Here is an 18,720-nt window from a genome sequence, read left to right on the forward strand (position 1 = left end):
GAACAATCAGTATTTGAAATGCACAATTAAGTTTACATCAACGAGAGACACTAATAATCTCAGCTCAAGAACTAATGCTTCATCCATAGGTTTCCCTTTAGCCTTACCATTTGCTGTTTTATTTCTCAACTACCAAGCTGCTTTTAATACACAGACCTATTCCAAAGTTTTAAAAAGTCTTCATGTAAAGCCCTGGGCAATACACCACTGAACAACTGTCAGGGTCACTAATGAGAAACAGCTCACCAGCACTGCAGTTGCTATCTTTTGCTGTGTTACTGTTACGTCCAGTGATGAATAGTGATTTTTACAGTGCAGTGCTACATTATACTGTTGCTCTGTGATAAAGATTAGAGAATGGAATCCCCAGCAGAGCATTTTCAACACCTTCACAAAATTTCAATTCCCAATAATCTGAGCAAAGCCATGGCAGAGTTGTGTAGGCCCACACTAAAACAGCTGGCTCTTCAAAGAATTGTTGGTCTATGTAAGGGATGGCTCAGTTTCTAGATTCTTGGGGACTACTTTGTTCTCCAAGAGAGTGATGTTTGTAAGCAAACTTTGCCACACAAACTGACCACCCCACAGACATTATACCAGGGCACTATATAGCAAATTCAAAGTCAGACAATTAAATGTGAACTGACTCACAATTTATAACTCAACATACACATACCCCTCCCACACACACACACACCCCACACACACACACACGACCACCATCACCACCACCACTGTTTTCACTGCAAATTAAACCACAGTAAGCTTTTTACTTCTGTTTAAACTTCAGCAGCACTACAATGGCACAAATTAAGCTGTTCCTGACTGTGGGCCACCAGTTGACATCTGTGGCCTCGACTACTTCTCTGAACACCAAAGGCAAGAATCACTTCTGGGGAAACCATGAGCATACCAGCTGCTCTGTCTCCTACTCTCTCTGCTTGCCAGCAAGACAGAGAAAGAGGGAACAGAAGCCCAGCAAGCCCTTCAGCGTTTGCCCAACCAGCCATTTGCCAACCTGAAGTTCTTTTTCAATTTTTTTTTTTGCAAGGCTGGACTAGATGGCTGTGGATGTTGCCTTCCGTTTGTTAACTGACAGCATGTCACTCATCAGCTGAAGCAGTCTAGCTCTGTCTAAATATTTCTGTTTTGTGTTCCAGCAATGGATGAACCTGGCACATGGAGGAACCCCAAGACTTAGAGCTATCTGCTCCATTCCTCCTGGTGACAGATTAAGAGGTTAAGTAGTTCCTGGACCATCCCCATCATCCTGCGGATTTATACAGTATACACAGCTGAAAGCTATCATCAGCTGATCAAGTTGCTCTTTGCATCTAGGCTTTTGCATAAATATGCAAAGAAAGAAACACCAGACTAGATGAGACCCTTAGCGGCACATACAGGCAGATGAAAGGGAAGATGTTAACTTACAAGCCTGACCTAGCACCACTGAAGAAAATGGGCCTAAATTGACTCAAATCTAAATGCTTGGGCTCAAGAAGTTTGTCATTCAGGCAGTCAGATATTACTTAAAGGTCTCCTGATACTACAAATTTAGCATGCACATCACAACAGAAAAAGACATTTCACTAGTTATTCTTAGAATCACAAATTCATGGCATGAGAACTGTCATATACACTGACCCAGATCTGCCCCTGTGTTGGCAGGGGAGCTCTGAATATGCTTCTGCTTCCTAACGAAGAACACTCGTTCCCAGCATAGAAGTTGATTGTTGAGTGCTGATCTGACTAGGGACAAACCTCCAACAAACTGTGGGGCTTCAGTTTAGGGGGAGGAACAAACAGCCTGTGAGTTAACTACCATTCTAGACTTGGCTGATCTGGCCACTTTGATCAACACCTGTAACTTCCAGTCTGTATTACCATAATCCACTCTTTACAGGATTCGCCTTGAAGACAGCTTGCATATTTCATCTACTGTAAAAATGTAGCAGCTCACTTTCTCCTGAGGGTAAACCATTAAGATCATATTATGCTACTACAACTGCTACCACCAAACTGCTTCCAGGCTCAGTTCAAGACACACTACCTTTAAGCCCTTTATGACTTGGTGGTGGAGAGTACCATAAAGTCATAATTGACTTACGGCAACTCCCTTGGTAGGGTTTTCATGGCAACAGATTAACAGAGGTGATTTGCCATTGCCTGCCTCTGCAACACTGGTCTTCGTTGGAGGTCTCTCATCCAACTACTAACCAAGACCAACCCGGCTTAGCATCTAAGCTCTGACAAGATCAGGCTTGCCTGGGCTATCCAGGTCAGGGATCTTTATGACTTAGGGGATCATAAATCTGAAGAATTCCCTCTCCCTATATGAACCTGTGAAATCTCTGCAGATTAGCCGTCATCAACTGTGGTACCCATCTATAAAAATAAGGGTACTCGCTTAGATCCCATGAATTACAAGCCCATTAGTCTGCTTTCTGTGCTGGGCAAATTGTATGCCATGCATTTGGAACTCAAATTGAAGTCTTGGATGGACAACTGTAATATTTTGGGACCTGAACAATTTGACTTCAGGAAGGGCTATTCTATACTGTATAATGAGATAATCTTGTCCCATTTGGCTAAGAAATAATATGCTGCCTTTTTTGACTTAAAGTCGGCTTTTGATACTATACGTAGAGAAAAGTTGTGGGCCAAGACACAAAAGTATGCAGTTTCAAAATGCTTATTGTTGACTAGATAGGGCTTAAGAAACCAAATCAATCAATTTATTAATTATTGTGAAATGGGGCAACTTAGCATAAGTCAAAATAAATCCAAAATACTGCTGTTTGGAGACCCTAGGAAGACAAGCCGTCCTTGGAGGTTGCAAGGAATGGAGTTTAAACAAGTTCATTCTTACAAATATCTAGGTATCTATTTTGACTAGACATGGGCATGAAACGGAAAAAGCCCGAAATGAGAGTTTTGTGTTTCGTCGCAATCCACGAATTGCAACTCATGAAACTTCACAAAATTGATATGTTTGCCAAAATGATTCGTTAGTTTCGTGATTCATCAGAACCCAGGGCATTTCAATGGCCCCCTTCATACCCGGAGATGCCAAATTCGCAGGGAGACTTCAGCAGGGTCTCCTCCACCCACCCTCCCAGTTTACAAAATGTTGATTGGGAAGGGTGGGAAGGGAAGTGCTGCCAGAGTGCATGACTGAAATGGGGACTGGGAATTGCTGGATCAGAGGAGGATGAAGGACTGGCTGTGGTGGAGCTGGGCCAGGAAGACAGAGTGAAGGGTGGGGTGAGGTGGAGGAAAAAAGGCACCTTCACCCAAAGACTTTCCCACAGCAAGGCCAAGAGCTGGAAATAAGAGGCTTCTTTCAGTATCTTTAAAGCACCAGCCGCCAAAAGCACAATCCCAAATCCGTCTACACACTCTCTCACTCCAATCCCAGCAAAACACTGACATAGATCAGAACAGGAGGTCTGTGGTTCGCTGACAGACCTGCCTAAGAGGGTTTGGAGGGATGAAATTGGTATGTCCATGGATATAGAAGGCCCACCTCCTTGGTTGCCTAGGAGATTGACCCCCAGCTCCTGGCTGTATAGGGCATAATGGAAGCTCTCCAGATAGCTAGGAGAGCTGCCAATCGAGGGTAAGTGGGCTATGATTGGGGTTTCCAATGGCAACAAAAGGTCTGGGCCCATTGTCGCCTAGGGAATCAATGGATCGGTACCAGCTTGCCTGCAATTAAGAATTGTTCACGAAGCTAACAAAACAGGCCAAAAAGTCACGAATTTCATGATAATTTTGTGATAACCGCAGCCCCACAAAACGCTGTATCGCGACACACAAAACAGCCCGTTTCATGATGAAATTTGCTTCATATTTCGATTCATGCCTATGTCTAATTTTGACACTCTAATGACATGGAAAAGTCATCTAAGACATATCATAGGCAGCTTTCAGCTTCTGTCCATATCCCTGAAGAAATTTTATTTTTCAAAAGGTGGACAGTCTTTTCCAACATTGCTCAAATGATATACTTCTAAGATGTTGCCTGCAACCCTAAATGGGGCACCATTATGGCAGCATGTAATTGCTAAAGATCTTGACAGGCTTCAAGCTAGCTTCTTCCGAAGGGGCGTGGCTCTGCTTTGGATGAAGACAGACGAAGAAACCTGAGCTCTGCTCTCCCCTCGAGCCAATTAGTATAAGAAAGCAACTCATTTAACCAAGAACGCTCAAATAATGGGAAAGAACAATGCAGAAAAGAAAAATGCAAATGGCAAGTCAGCTAAAAAGCTCCAGGATTACTTTCCCGTGCCGTTGCAGCCTGAGACTCAAAACAATGCTGGAGAAGAAGCACTCAAAATGACGCCTGAGGCAAATGCAACAGGTAAAACTTTGTCTGAAACTAATCTGCCCTTGTTGCTGCAAAAAATGGAGTAAAGAATCTTGTATAAAATTACAAATTTAACTGACCAGATCTCAGATATAAAATTGGACATTACTAGAGCCATTCATAAGGCCGATTGTGCAATGGATCTGAGTACTTCATTGCAAAACGAAATCCAAGCCTTGCAAAAGGACAATGACTTAACGAAAAGCAAAATTCAATCCCTAGAACTTTCAAATCGCAAGCTTCATCTTAAATTTAGAGGGATTGAAGAAAATGAAGCAATAAATGAAGATCCTGCAGCTTTCTTGAACAAATGGCTAACAAAAATTCGAAACCTCAGAGATCATACTGCCCCTCTAATTACCACAGCACATCAGCTTGGTTTGCCAAATAATCCACGAAGGAAAAGCCCCAGGGACATTTTAGCAATTTTTTCAGACGGGAGTTCAAGAAGAAAGATCTTAGAAATGGCCAGACAACAGAACTCACTTACTTATAATGGGTCTTATATTGCTGTCTTTGTTGATCTGCCAAAAGAAATCCTCAACAAAAGAAGAGAACTTAAACTAATCACAGGAACTCTTAGAGAAGCAGGAATTGAATACAGATGGTCAAGCTTTACAAAGCTCCGAGTCACACACAAAGGGAACACTTATTTGGCAGAAGACCAAGAATCAGGTTTGACCCTGCTGAAGAATATGGATCTGGAGATACCCATAGACCCAGAGACTATATCTCTTAAAAGGAAAAGATATCAGCCTCCTACCCCTCAAAAGGGTAGTAAAATTCCGATCAGACATACTTAATAGTCATTTTTCTCATTGTAGACTGCTTATAATTCTAACTTTTCTGCATAGAAGCAGCTGTATATATTCTGACAAATACAATGTTCTAGTTTACTAATTAAGTTTCGGGATGGGAAAAGTTAAAGCATTATATTATTTCAGGTTCAGCTCCAGGAAGTATTACGGCTCTTCTACCTTGGTAAGTGATACCAAATACCTGAGTGGGGTATATACCCACAAGGTATAGAGAGCTGTTTAAATAACATGATCTAGTGATTTAAGTTTAACTGTAATTCTTCTCTTTTTTTGTTTAGTACATAACACTTGATTAGCGAATCTAGCAATTTGTATCTATCTTTGTAGGGGTAGGGGGAGGTTAGGGAGGGAAGGTTTGTTAAGGATGGAGGAAGGGGGTGGGCAATTTCAGCAGGAGGGAGGGTAGACAACTGTTTACGTAAATGTTAAGGCATGTTGGTAAAATTTTCCAAATTATTATTTTTCATAGCTCTAACTATAATCGCTTTTAGATGTAGAATCCTTGTGATAATGTAACGCTAAAAATCTTTGTACTATATCTTATTTTGCTGTTGAATATCTTCCCTTTTGTTGTTATTGAAAAAGTTAAAAATAAAATTAAAAAAAAAGCTAGCTTCTTCCAAACCATCTTGTGAATTCCCAATCGTGTCTCTAACTCAGTAATTAGATTTGAAATTGGACTGCGCTCCTTACAATCAATCACATGGAAATATGCCATTATGATGTGTTTAAAAATATTCTTATTAGAACCTCTGAGTCAGCTAATACATCTAATGAGGCAAGACTTATTTTTATTAAGTGCAAATGCCTTCTTTGACAAATTGTGTGTACTGGGATTTTCTTAAGATGATAACCTATTTAATTACTATTCTGATCACCTATTGAAAATCATAACAGAAGCAACTGGTCTGGGTTAGCTGCTGATTCACACAGGAAGTGCTCTCCTTTGTATTGTGGCTATATTCCTACAACTTCCTTTACAGTTGCTAACTATTTGGTTACTATAAAAAAAAATCTCAAACCCATGTTTAATTCTTTTGGCAAGATACAGTTCACTCACGTGAGCCAAATACAAGCAGAAGGAAGGCTTAAAGGTATTCCATGGATTGAAAGAAATTGTTCTTGTGCATCTGGAGCAATAGAGACTATCTCACATGTGCTGTTACATTATCCTCTGTTTATTGAAGCTAGGCTTGATATAATGGGATCTCTTGTCAACTCTGATGTTCAGTGCTCTAGTAATATTATTTTGAAACTGTTGTTTTCAAATGATGTGGACTGGCTGGAAACTGTTGCTAGATTTTTTGCATACGTTTTTTAATGATCTTAAATTATGAACCTGTACACCAACATTCCTGCTTGCTGTTCCATTGGCCAGAGTGACCCATACCACAGCTGGTAGGACTGAGCTACTTCTATCACTGCTCCCATTCTACAGAATGGCTTGCCAAAAAAGGTGTGTAGAGCAGTCAGTACAGCAAGAAAGGCTGTTCACTTTTCAAGGGCTTTCTTCCACACTGGGCTCTTTCTTGAATGAAGAACCATGTACATTTTTGGAAATGGTATGCCTTGATACCTTAGCAATGGTTCCTTCTCTCATTTTCAGTGGGGAGGCTGTGATTTAGGCATTTGTTAGCCTTGGTTATAAAATTATGTGATAGTCTCATACATAGTATAGTATCTTGAGTGGGGAGTGGGGGGTGTAGATTACATATATTTTATTTCATACTGTATTTATCTGGAAGCCACTTTGAACATGTGGAAAGGCAGGATAAATTTGCTAATGAATAAATATAGTTCACATAAATATTTAAATACTATTTTTTCCAGCATGGTCAAAGTACTTGACATATGTAATGCATATAAACTCAACCATTCTTATGACCCTACAAAGAAAGTCAGCATTATCCTACGAGTTGTTTGCCTGAGGCTGCCCAATGAATTCAGAGTAAACCAACACTTGAACCAAGTATGTCTCCCTCACAGCCTCAGTTCCCCAGTACAGTCTTAAGGAAGATTAAACTCAGACATTAATGTGACATCAGGTCATCAGGAAGAGCTCACAGGGAACTCCAAAAATATAGGGAATTGAATGCCAGATGAATATATGAGCTTTACCATTTCAACAGCCATTGTTTAATTAGTGTGCCTCCCAAATTTTAGTTGGTAAGTTAATAGCTAATTGACAATATTAAGTCAGAACGGTCACTTTAACAGCAGCATTTCTTTTGGTCTTTCAATTAGGCTTACAAGAGCCACATCTGGTTCATTATTGTTTATTCATAGCAAGTAGAAATTATCCTGGGATTTGCAAATGTTTTACATAAGCATGCAAAAAAAGGAGGTGGAGGAAGAGAGAATCTAGTTTCGTCCTCTGGGTTTTTAATTTCTTGGGGTGGGAGAAGAGAGGAAATGCCTTCCTCCCAAAATCTCTTTGTTTCTTAAATATTTCTCCTTAACCTACCAACACCACAAAACTTGTAAATTTGTTTCTCCATTATTGTCAGTTTCTGTTCCATGGATCTTCCCAAAAATATCCACACAGATCAGATCAGGCAGAGACAGATTCAGTAAAGGGAATTTTTCAATTCAAGAATCACAGTACAACCAGCTAACATAAGGCAATTGCCAAGAATGACTGTTTAACTGTAACAACGCTGACTATATACTCCTTGCCCCTCCCTTTTCCTATGGAACGGAACTCTTGGCTTTGACAGCCTTTCAACGCTAGAAAACCAAACTGCAACAGGCTAACTCCTGTCAGACATTAAACTGCAACTATGTAACTTCTGCCTTCTATGCCAGACAGGTTAACCTCTGTCTGACATTCTGCTCCCCCCCCTATTTTCAACTCCCCCTCGGTTTATCTGGATATCATTTGTGAAACTCCTTAATTAATTTTGGAGATTTAATATCTTCCGCTGTGACCCACTCTTGGTGACTTTGAAATGTTTCCACCGAATAAGTTATAATAGTTTCCCTTGTTTGCATTTTGAATCCAGAATAGATTCTACTTCATGATGTGGTTGGCCATTCACCATCACAGGGAGGGGAGTCCCCAGTTCTGGGTGCCACTGGTCCAGATCTGGTGCCCTTTTTAGGAGGCTGCAATGGAAAATAGGGTGGACACTTTGGTAGTTTTAATCTTACTGTTACTCCATTAATGACTTCTATTATTTCAAATGGGCCTACGAACTTCCAACCTAATTTTTTACTAGACTGTTCTCCTTGTAAGTTCTTTGTAGATATAAATACCCGTCCTCCTACTTTTAAGTCCCATTGAGGTGAGCGCTTCTTGTCTGCTTGGGCCTTGTAATCCTCCTTTGCTTTTCTCAGGGTCTGTGAAATTAGGTTCCACTGTTCTACAATTCCCCTCCACCAATTCTGGAGTTCAGTTTTCTCCTCTCCTCCTTTCTCTGGATGAGTGTCTCTAATAAACGGCATCGCCTTGCCCTCAAACCCTTGGGTGATCTTGAAAGGCAACATTCTGGTAGAGCTGTGAATGCTGTTGTTATAACAGTATTCAGCAAAAGCTAAATATTCTGTCCAATTATCCTGATGATAGTTTATATAACACCTTAGAAATGGTTCTAACACCTGATTGACCTTTCCATCTGCCCATCCATTTCTGGATGGTATCCCGATGACATCCCTTGGGTGATGCTGGTCACTTCCATTAACTGTTTTCAAAATTTAGCAATAAACTGTGGGCCTCTATCCAAAATTACTTTATCAGGGAAACAGTGAAGTTTCACTACGTGTAACATGAACAGACTGGCTAGCTTCTTGGCTGTGGGTAGCTTGGCACAAGGGACAAAATGAGCCTGTTTAGAGAACAGGTCCACCACCACCCAAATCACTATCTTTCCTTTACTTGGAGGAAGATCCGTGATAAAATCCATTGATACTACAGACCAAGGTCGAGGGGGGTTCTTCATTGGTTGTAACAATCCTGGTGGTTTTCCCCCTCTCAGTTTCCCCATTAAGCATACTTGACAGGTGGCCACATACTGGGACACATCCTTCCTCATTTTGGGCCACCAGACCTGCCTTTGGGTTAGATTCAATGTTTTGAGGTAGCCAAAATGGCCTGCTAGCTTACTATCATGGCAATTTTTTAATACTTCTCCCCTCAGTCCCAGTGAAATATACATCTTCCCATTTTGATACCAACATCCATTTATCTCTTTTCCAATTGCTCTTGTAATCCCTCCCCTGGTTCTTTTTCTAGTTCTCTCTTCACCCTCTCTTCCCAATCCATGGAAAGGGAAGGCAGCGGGGAAGTCCACTTTCTAGTTTGGTTCCTAGTAACTACTGCCCCCTCAATTGGGCGGGGGGAAACATTGTGTCTACCACCTCCTCTCTCTGGCTGACATGCTGTGGGAGGCGAGACAGGGCATCTGCCAAAAAATTCAACTTCCCTGGGAAGTGTTTAAGGATGAAATTAAATCAGGAGAAAAACTCTTCCCATCTTAGCTGCTTTGCTCCCAGTCTGCGCGGTTTTCTGAAAGCTTCCAAGTTCCTGTGGTCTGTCCACACCTCAAAAGGTACCCTGGCCCCTTCCAACCAATGCCGCTATGTGCTTAAAGCCAGTTTAACAGCAGCTGCTTCCTTATCCCAGTCCGCCCAGTGCCACTCAGCATCTGAAAAAAAATTTGATATGTAAGCACAGGGATGCATCTTCCCGTCTTCTCCTTCTTGTAACAGAACTCCTCCCATAGCCACATCACTTGCATCTACCAGTATTACGAATTTATGAGCTTCATTTGGGTGGTGCAATACCGGCTCAGAGGTAAACCATTCAAGCCTCTCCCTTTGGTTTTTAGTAAATCAGTGAGCGGTAATGCAACTTGGGCAAAATTCCTAATAAAGGGTCTATAAAAATTCACGAATCCCAAAAAAGATTGCAATTGTCTCCTAGTTCGGGGGGCTTCCCACCTCAACACTGCTTCAATTTTTGCTGGGTCCATTCCCAAACCTTTGAGGGACACCCGGTAGCCTAGGAAGTCCAATTCTTTCCTGTGGAATTCGAATTTAGAAAGCTTGGCAAATAATCGATGCTGAAGTAGGGTTCTTAACACTTCTCTTACTAGCTTCACATGGGAAGTGAGGTCCTGCGTGTACACCAGTACATCATCCAAATAGACCACCACCCCTTTGGACAAATACTTATGCAGAGCGTTGTTAATTAGATTCATGAACACTCCTGGGGCCCGTTGTAGACCAAACGGCATTTCTCGGTACTTGAATTGTCCCAGTGGGGTGTTAAATGCTGTTTTCCATTTGTCACCCTTTTTTATTCGTACCCTGAAATACGCATCACATAAATCTAGTTTTGTGAATATCTTTCCTTGAGCTACTACCTCCAAGATATCCCTAGTAAGTGGGAGGGGGGGGTAAGCATTAAACATAGAGACCACATTAATTCCCCGATAATCGGTACATAACCTCAAACCCCCCCCCCCATCTTTCTGTTTCCTGAATAGCACTGGTGCGACATGGAGAGATTTCACTGGGCGGATAAAACCCCTATCTAGATTTTTATCTATGAACTTGCGTAATTCCTCCCTCTCCCCTAAGCTCAATGAATACAGTTTCCCTTTTGGTAGCTTTCCCCCCGGTATTAGTTCGATCGCACAATCAGTTGACCGATGAGGGGGCAGTTCATTTGCCTCTCCTTCTTCGAACACTTTGCTCAGGTTCTGATATTTCAGAGGAATCTTTTCCCTCTCTTCCACGGTTAAACATATAGGCTTGATGATAGGAGGGGGTTGGGACCCTCACTGGTCACTCCACATATGTTTATGACGACGTTTCGAGGGAAAATCCAACTTGCCTGCTTTCCACTTAACATATGGGTCATGATCGTACAGCCATCTCACCCCTAGCACCAGCGGGAAATTTTTGGCTGGGCTGACCACAAAAGTCCTGTCCTCCCAGTGGTGCCCTATCCCCATCGGAATCGGTTCGGTTTCAAATCCCGGGGGGGTTCCCCCTTCATGACCATACCATCCATTTGTTCAAACACTCATGTTTCTGGCAGTTGGTGTACATTTAGTCCCAGTTCAGTCACTAGAGAGGGGGCAATCAAATCTCTAGTACACCCGAGTCGATCAATGCCCTAACTCAGAGATTGGTCCCCCGCCTCGGATTCAGCAGGGTGATGACACGGAAGAATAGAGCTCCCTTCTGTCTCACCTTCATTGGCACGTGCTCCTCCATGACCTGCCAACCGGTGCCCTTTTACAGCAGGTCTCCGTCGTTTCCCACAAATGGTTTAGTGTCTCGTTCATCAGTTGAGGATGACCCCCCACTATATACCTTGGTGTCCCCGTATGCTCAAGCCACCACCCCTGCCATCTCCTTCTCGGCGTGACAAGATCTGGATCTAGGCCACCTCTCCTGAGTCCTTTTCAGCTTCCATCTTTGTTCTGGGTTCACTCTTCTCATCTCGGGGCACTCCACTATGAAATGGCCACCTTCCCCACATCGTAGGCATAACCTCTGGCTCATCCTTCGGCCCTTCTCATCCAGAGGGAGGGGGCTGTTCCATTCCCTCCTTAGATCTTGCGATCGTCCTTCCCCAAGGTTCATTCACTGTCTGGCCTGGTGTTGTAGACGCAGCAACTTCACCACCTGTTCCCTATTCTCGATCTCGCAAGCTAGCTGGATCCATCCTAATAAGGTTTTCAGATCATCCTGTACCAGGGCCATAGCCACCAAATCTGGATTTAAGCCATTTTGGAAAAATTCAATTTTCACTCCCTCTGTCCAATCCCTCACCTTAGCTGCATGCTCTCTAAACTCGGCTGCATACTTGCATACAGGGCAACTGCCCTGCCTCAGGCACTTCAGGTGGGTTCTTGCTCTCTCTTCCTCCAAAAGGTCTTCATATTGCTCTTTAAGAGCTTGCACGAACGCGTTCACATTTTGTAGCTCGGGGGCTTGTCCGGCATAGAGAGTTATGTATCATTTGGCCACTGACCCCCCTAAACTGGACCCGATATAGCTCACCCAGCTGAGGTCACTGGGGAAGGTATGGCTCCACTCATGTAAAAACTCCCCCACCTGTGCCAGGAAGTATGCCAGGTCTTCAGGTTCCCCCTCAAATCATGCTTCTAACTTCCGCCAACTCAGGGGGGCTTGACCCTGGATCAAGGGCCTCACTGGTTGATCATGTTAAGATGGTGTGTGGCCTCCCTGTTGAAAGGGTGGTAAGGGAGAAGGGTCCCTGGGTAAATTGGAACGTCTCTGTGTCAAATCGGCTGGGGCTCTCAATACTTGGGTGCTTTGCAGGCGTTCCCTCATTCCTCTCACTATCTCCCTCCTCATTGCCACTTTAAGCTCTTCTACTTCCTCCCATAGAGCTCGTACTTCCCGGGTGTCACGGCTTTTGGAGTCTTTCCCCTCTGTTTCCTCTTCGCGCTCTTTCCTCTCATCACTCAGGATGGCTTCTTCCTTCCCCCCACTCGGCATGAAAATCTTAGACCTCCTCCTGTCTCTAAGCTCTCTGTCTGCAGTGGCATGGGAACGAGGAGCCCAGCTTCAGGGAGTTGCTGCCAGCCAGGGTAGGAAGTCCAGGTCTGTCTGCGGTATTATCCCGGGCCCCCTCACCTCCTTTGCCTTTAGCTTGGATTCCTCCCACTGAGTTCCTTGGTCTCCTTCGGATTTCACCAGACTGCTCTTTCTTGGCTCAACTGCCATTTCGCAGGAGCCAACGGTGTGTCCTCTGGGGTCCATAGGAGGAAAAGATGATTCTCAGCAAAATGTCAGTTCCTGTTCCATGGATCTTCCCAAAAATATCCACACAGATCAGATCAAACAGAGACAGATTCAGTAAACAGAATTTTTTAATTCAGGAATCACAGTACAACCAGCTAACATAAGGCAATTGCCAAGAATGACTGTTTAACTGTAACAATGCTGACTATATACTCCTTGCCCCTCCCTTTTCCTATGGAACGGAACTCTTGGCTTTGACAGCCTTTCAACGCTAGAAAACTAAATTGTAACCAGGGTGGATTTGATTTAAATCAAACTGATTTAAATCACGATTTAAATCACGATTTAAATCACTAGTCATTAAGGCTTGGTTTAAATCATAGTTTTCTACATAAAGACTAATTCTTGTTGGTGTAACTTTAATATGCAAGTAGATGCCTGCCTTACCGATAGGTAAAGGAACTTCATTAAAGTATTCCCAAACTGAGTCTCTTTTACGGCCTGCTGCCATTATAGCTTTTTTCCTCCAAGGAAAGAATGTGATAAACCTCAGGTCATATACACAAAAGATCCAAAGACTTGTGCAGTATTGTGCTCAAAAAGTTTCACTTTCATTTTGTACTGCTTGCCCCTCCCTCCTCACACTTAGTTTCTTCTTGTGCAGATCTATTCCACTCCAAACAATCAGAAAAATATTGTTTCTATTCACTGAACTTCTTGAAACTTAGCACTGGAGGGGTTGATTCTGTCTTCATAGGTTTGTAGAACAATAGGATTAAGGTCTTTTTCTCAACTCTGTTCATGTTATAACATTTTTGCTGTGAAGAAGAGGCATGTGATCTCTGCTGAGCTGACACAAATTCAGTTTTGATTACTGCAAAACCAAGCATCTGTGATAATATCTTGTAAGCAGAGAAACTGCCCAATAATCTTACAAAAACCTTTGGAAGAGCATGACATTGTGAATGGATTAATGGAATTTATTTACCAAAAAAATTAAACATATACAGCCTTATTCTACATAATTAAAAACTAATCTTTATTTCATGATGGAATAACCTTTGGATGGTAATATATTTTCCTCAAAAAGCATTTTATTTAAAAAAAATCCGATTTAAATCAAAAAAATCCAATTTTTTTTATTTTTTTTAAAAAATCATTTATTTTTATCCACCCTGATTGTAACTATGTAACATCCCTACTATAACTGACAGGCTAACTCTTGTCAGACATTAAACTGCAACTATGTAACTTCTGCCTTCTATGCCAGACAGGTTAACCCGTCTGACAATTATGTTGCTTTCTTGATTCAGGTTGAAAGAGCAAAACCACAAGCTCTCCTCAGGCACATGATAAAATTCCATCCATTGCATTTGTGAAGGGTAGTTTTATTGCAGGCACTGGAACTTGCCAGCATAGTGGCAGAGTGAATTAGGAAACTAAACGGTGGTGCAGTTAGGGCCTCGCCTGGGACTTCTATTGGTACAGCACATCCTTCCATAGGAGCCCTTACAGAATTATTCCTTATGAAAACGCACACTTGAAAAATATCATTGGTGGTCATGAATATGAATTTGGGGGGGGGGGTGAAAGGTGATCAAACACTGTAGTGGTCATACTTTTTTCTTGCCAACTTTTAACCCACAAAACAAGAGCATCTGAACCCACCTGCCCAACTGGTTATTTAGTATGGAATTGGCCTGACAAGGTAATTAAACTGTAGCTATCCCTGCTAAAGACACAAAAAATATCTGCACTATTCTAATGTAGATATACTGGGGGAAATGGGAGTGAGGGAGCAGAAAGGAACAAAGTTCAGAGTTCTGAACAATTCCTCAAATTAAAGACAAATCCACGGTCCAAAAATTACACAACATGTACACTTACGGTGCGATCCTAAGTAGAATTACACCCTTCTAAGCCCAAATGACTTCTGCGCACTTAGAAGAGTGTAACTCTATTTAAGACAGTTTTGTGTTTAGAACCTATCATTATTTGCAACAACTCTTGAGAAGTGGCCCCCTTTCCTGGAAGATTCTTCTTGTGTTATTTCAAAATGGCCTTCTGAGTATCTTGGCAACTTACTGACACATTCTTGCTACAGTGCTGTAATCAGGACACTTATTTTTAAAAACTAGGCCCTTCTCACAGAATGGCACCAAACATGTGCCTTATTTCTTAGCTCAAATATATTTTGCATGACCCTACATGAATTGCTTAGATAAAAGCCTTTTTTCCTTCTACTTTTGTTATTTTAAAGTGCAGATGCATTTGAGTCATTTTCCCCCTTTGTTTCATATCCTTAAGATCCGGCAGCTTCAAAGACAGAATGTCAGCATGCAGTCGATTTATGACTGAACTCTTGAAGAGACACTGAAGAATTACCTTGTCAATCACCCCAAGGACTCTAAAGGCCTTCAGTTCCTCGGCAGGGCTCCTTAGGTTCCAAGAGGGCCTTGAACTTAGTGATCCTGGAGGCTAATGGAAGATATCAAAGATTACAACATCAATCAGGGTGGTACTTGAAGGAAGACTGCCTGCTGAAGCAAATGCCAGGCTGAAGGAAACTAAATTTATCATAAATCAGAAAGAGAAGATGAAAGAAGTTTGCTGTTTGTCCTTAATGCAAAAAAATGAAAAATAAAAAAGAAGCCGATAGTAAATAAATTGCAGGGACACTGAAAACAGAAATATAGCAAAAGGAATATTAATATTTAAGAATTATTTAGACAATTTTCTAGCTCTTTGTGCAGGCAGAGAAACTTGGGACCATTACCAAACACTTCATCCATACCCATTGCTCAGGTTTTGAAGGGAGAGAAATAAAAATAGAATGACAAAAAGGTAATAACAGCAGGATTCTGTGCAATTCCTTAGCTTACATATACCATAAATCCTTATGCAAAAGGGAAAAGAACAATACGACCTTCAGAGTAACCTGACTTAAAACTATATATTGTAAAATCAAAAATGCATGGCATTGGATGTCTAACTACATTTACAAAGAAGTACATTCCATTCTTTACAACGGAACTTGCTGCCAAGGAAGTCTGATTGGGTAACAATTCAATGGTAAAAGTAGGCAGGAAAGAAGTGACACCCCCCTGCATATGATAGGCATGCCCAAAAAAGGGGGTATCACCATATGATCACCAAATTCAAGATCAAGTATCCACATTTTATTAGACACTGTTACTTGTTACCAGTTAAAAATCAAATGTGTTTTTTTAACTTTTTAATTATTTCTTGGAGTGTTATATAATACATTTGGAGTTAGAAATAAATGCTAGTGCTATGATTGGCTAAAACATGGAAAGCTCTAATGTGTTCACAACCTGATGAATCCCTCAGTACTAAGTATGGCTTCCACTTCTCAAAAATTCGGGGGCAGGGTGGGGGGGGGGAGATAATGTGAATTACCTTGCAACACACATTATATAAACAGAAATATGGGTTCAAAAATAAACAGGCATCTTGTGACACCTTAAACACTAATAAAATTTTATTCCAGCATCATTGATATTTTAGTCTGCAAGTTACCACAAAACTCATCTTTTTGCTGCAACAAAATGACACAGCTAGCCCTCTAGGTTTAAAAATACCACTGCACAATATGTGAGATTCAACATATGTTTGAGAAAAATTTAACTTTGAGGGTTGTATCCTATCAGTTTTTCTATTGTCAAAAGTGGGAGAGAAGGTATCAGGAGAGGGAGGGTGTGAAGGGATGAGCTGATGCTAGGTTCTCGTGGCCCTTTCTTACACGCCCAAGGTAATGCCAATCACCACTTTGGGGTCAGGAAGGAATTTTCCTCCAGACCAGACTGGCCAGGGATTCTGGAGGTTTTTGGGGCATAGGGCAGGGATCACTGGGGGAGGGGGAGGGGAAATATCTGTGAATATCCTGCATTGTCCAAGGGGTTGGACTAGATGACCCTTGGATTCCTTCCAGCTCTATGTTTCTAAGGTTCTTTTTGATCACTGAAAAGGCTATGCTTGGAATTATGGGACCCATATAGGAAAGAAGCTATGTGAGCTGCAGAGATCAGGGAATCAGGCAAGATCAAGCAGAGAAGCTGGCAATATGCCACCCAGCATATCCATTACATTACATTACATTAGTGATCTAATGTAAAGGTATGTTAAAAAGCTTACTTTTCTTGATTGCCTTTCATGCCTGTGGTAGAAAACATACATAGCTGCACTTGAGGGTGCTATTACAAAACTTGCAAGGGGAAGGGAATATTCAACTGAGAATTTTCTCCCACCACACAGTAATATAAAACGGCTCAGATTTGGATCTAAATGAAGAGTTTTCTGTTCATCTAGTCCTCAGTCTCAGAAGTTTAGAACTTTAGTGCAACTGTCCTCTAGAATCAATGGCTCATCCAGGATCAGATATGAGCAGTACAACACATGAGGAGGGTTTTTTTAGGGACGTGTGCAATCAAAATCACAAGCTGTAAAAATCACAAAAATAACTGTTTCTGGATCTTAGTTATGACTCTCCAGAACGGAAATGCTAGTCCTGGCTGCTTGGTAGTCATGAAATCCCTCCCTGAAAAAATCCATATTTCATCGAAAATGCAGCATGAACTTGCATTTCCCTTTGAATCAGTACTGATTTCCTGGAGAATTTCTCCCTTCCAATCAGATCATTGCAAGGGAATAACAAAAAGCACTCCCAGCCAATCCAAGCTGCAGAGAACTGCCATTCACCTTCCCCCTTTCTTCTTTTCTTGAGGGCTGGAAAGAGACTTTTTTTCCTTATGAAGGTAGAAAAGCCTTGGCTTGTTCAGGAGCCCATAGAATTCAAATGCTTTGCCCAATTGCTTGAAACTCCACTGCAATTTTGGTGATATTTGGCTGAAAAACAATGACACCCTCCCCCAGAAGTCCCCTATAGGGAATAATCAAAGTGTCACATGGCTTGGTGGGGAGGAGTCTGCAACAGAAGCCTTCCTCACTTTCTGAAAGGAAACAAACAACAAGCCACAAGGAAGGGGAAGAAGAAGCCAGTTTGGTGTAGTGGTTAAGAGTGCGGGACTCTAATCTGGAGAGCCGGGTTTGATTCCCCACTCCTCTGCTTGAAGCCAGCTGGGTGACCTTGGGCTAGTCACAGTTCTCTAGAGCTCTCTCAGCCCCACCCACCTCACAGGGTGTTTTGTTGTGGCAATTATAATGACATACTTTGTAAACCACTCTGAGTGGGCATTAAGTTGTCCTGAAGGGCAGTATATAAATCTAATGTTGTTGTTGTTAAAATGTAGTGTTTTAGTGGAAAAGTAAAAACAAAAATTGGTAGTCACTGTAAAATGAGGGAAATTAAAGAAATGCCGACAAGGCCTTTGTTTTTTAAATGCTTATGGCTGGCTGGAGCTCTCCTGCTGACTGATGCTTGATGACTATTTTAGGAGTTAGTAGAGAGAATTTAGCGCAGAGAGAGGCCTAATTTGGGAGTCTATAAAACTGCCTCCCTTTGTTCAATTTGCTGGAATCTTAGGGGATTGTGTTCTGTGCAATTTTTTATGCAGTTAAAAGCAAAAACGGCTGCCCCAGAACCTCCAAGCGGTCCCCCCTCCTCCTCCCCATTGAAAAGAATGGCCACGAACATTATGAGAATGGGAAAACCTAGCAAATTTTGATCCCCACCTAGCAAAGCCCCAGTGGAAAACGACCCAATCACATTAAATCTTTCACTCAACAGCCTCAGATCCAACACTCAACAAAAAATTTCTAGATGCATGCCCCTACTATTTTTACTTCTCCCCTCCCTAAGATACATGGGGAAATAAGGTGCACATTTCCTAA

The 18,720-nt window shown here is 41.9% G+C and overlaps 1 protein-coding gene across 4 annotated transcripts in view; it reads right to left on the bottom strand.

Moving 5' to 3' along the window:
- The window catches only part of RPS6KC1 (ribosomal protein S6 kinase C1), a 142,385-nt gene that overhangs the window by 53,763 nt on the left and 69,902 nt on the right, over positions 1–18,720 (bottom strand). For all 4 annotated transcript variants that reach the window (XM_054981781.1, XM_054981773.1, XM_054981790.1 and 1 more), the window contains one exon: positions 15,295–15,387. In XM_054981781.1, coding sequence (XP_054837756.1) covers positions 15,295–15,387 — 93 coding nt within the window. The remainder of the gene's footprint in view (positions 1–15,294; positions 15,388–18,720) is intronic.

The sequence above is a fragment of the Eublepharis macularius genome, chromosome 1 (assembly GCF_028583425.1).
Source record: "Eublepharis macularius isolate TG4126 chromosome 1, MPM_Emac_v1.0, whole genome shotgun sequence".
In the NCBI taxonomy this organism is placed as follows: domain Eukaryota; kingdom Metazoa; phylum Chordata; class Lepidosauria; order Squamata; family Eublepharidae; genus Eublepharis; species Eublepharis macularius.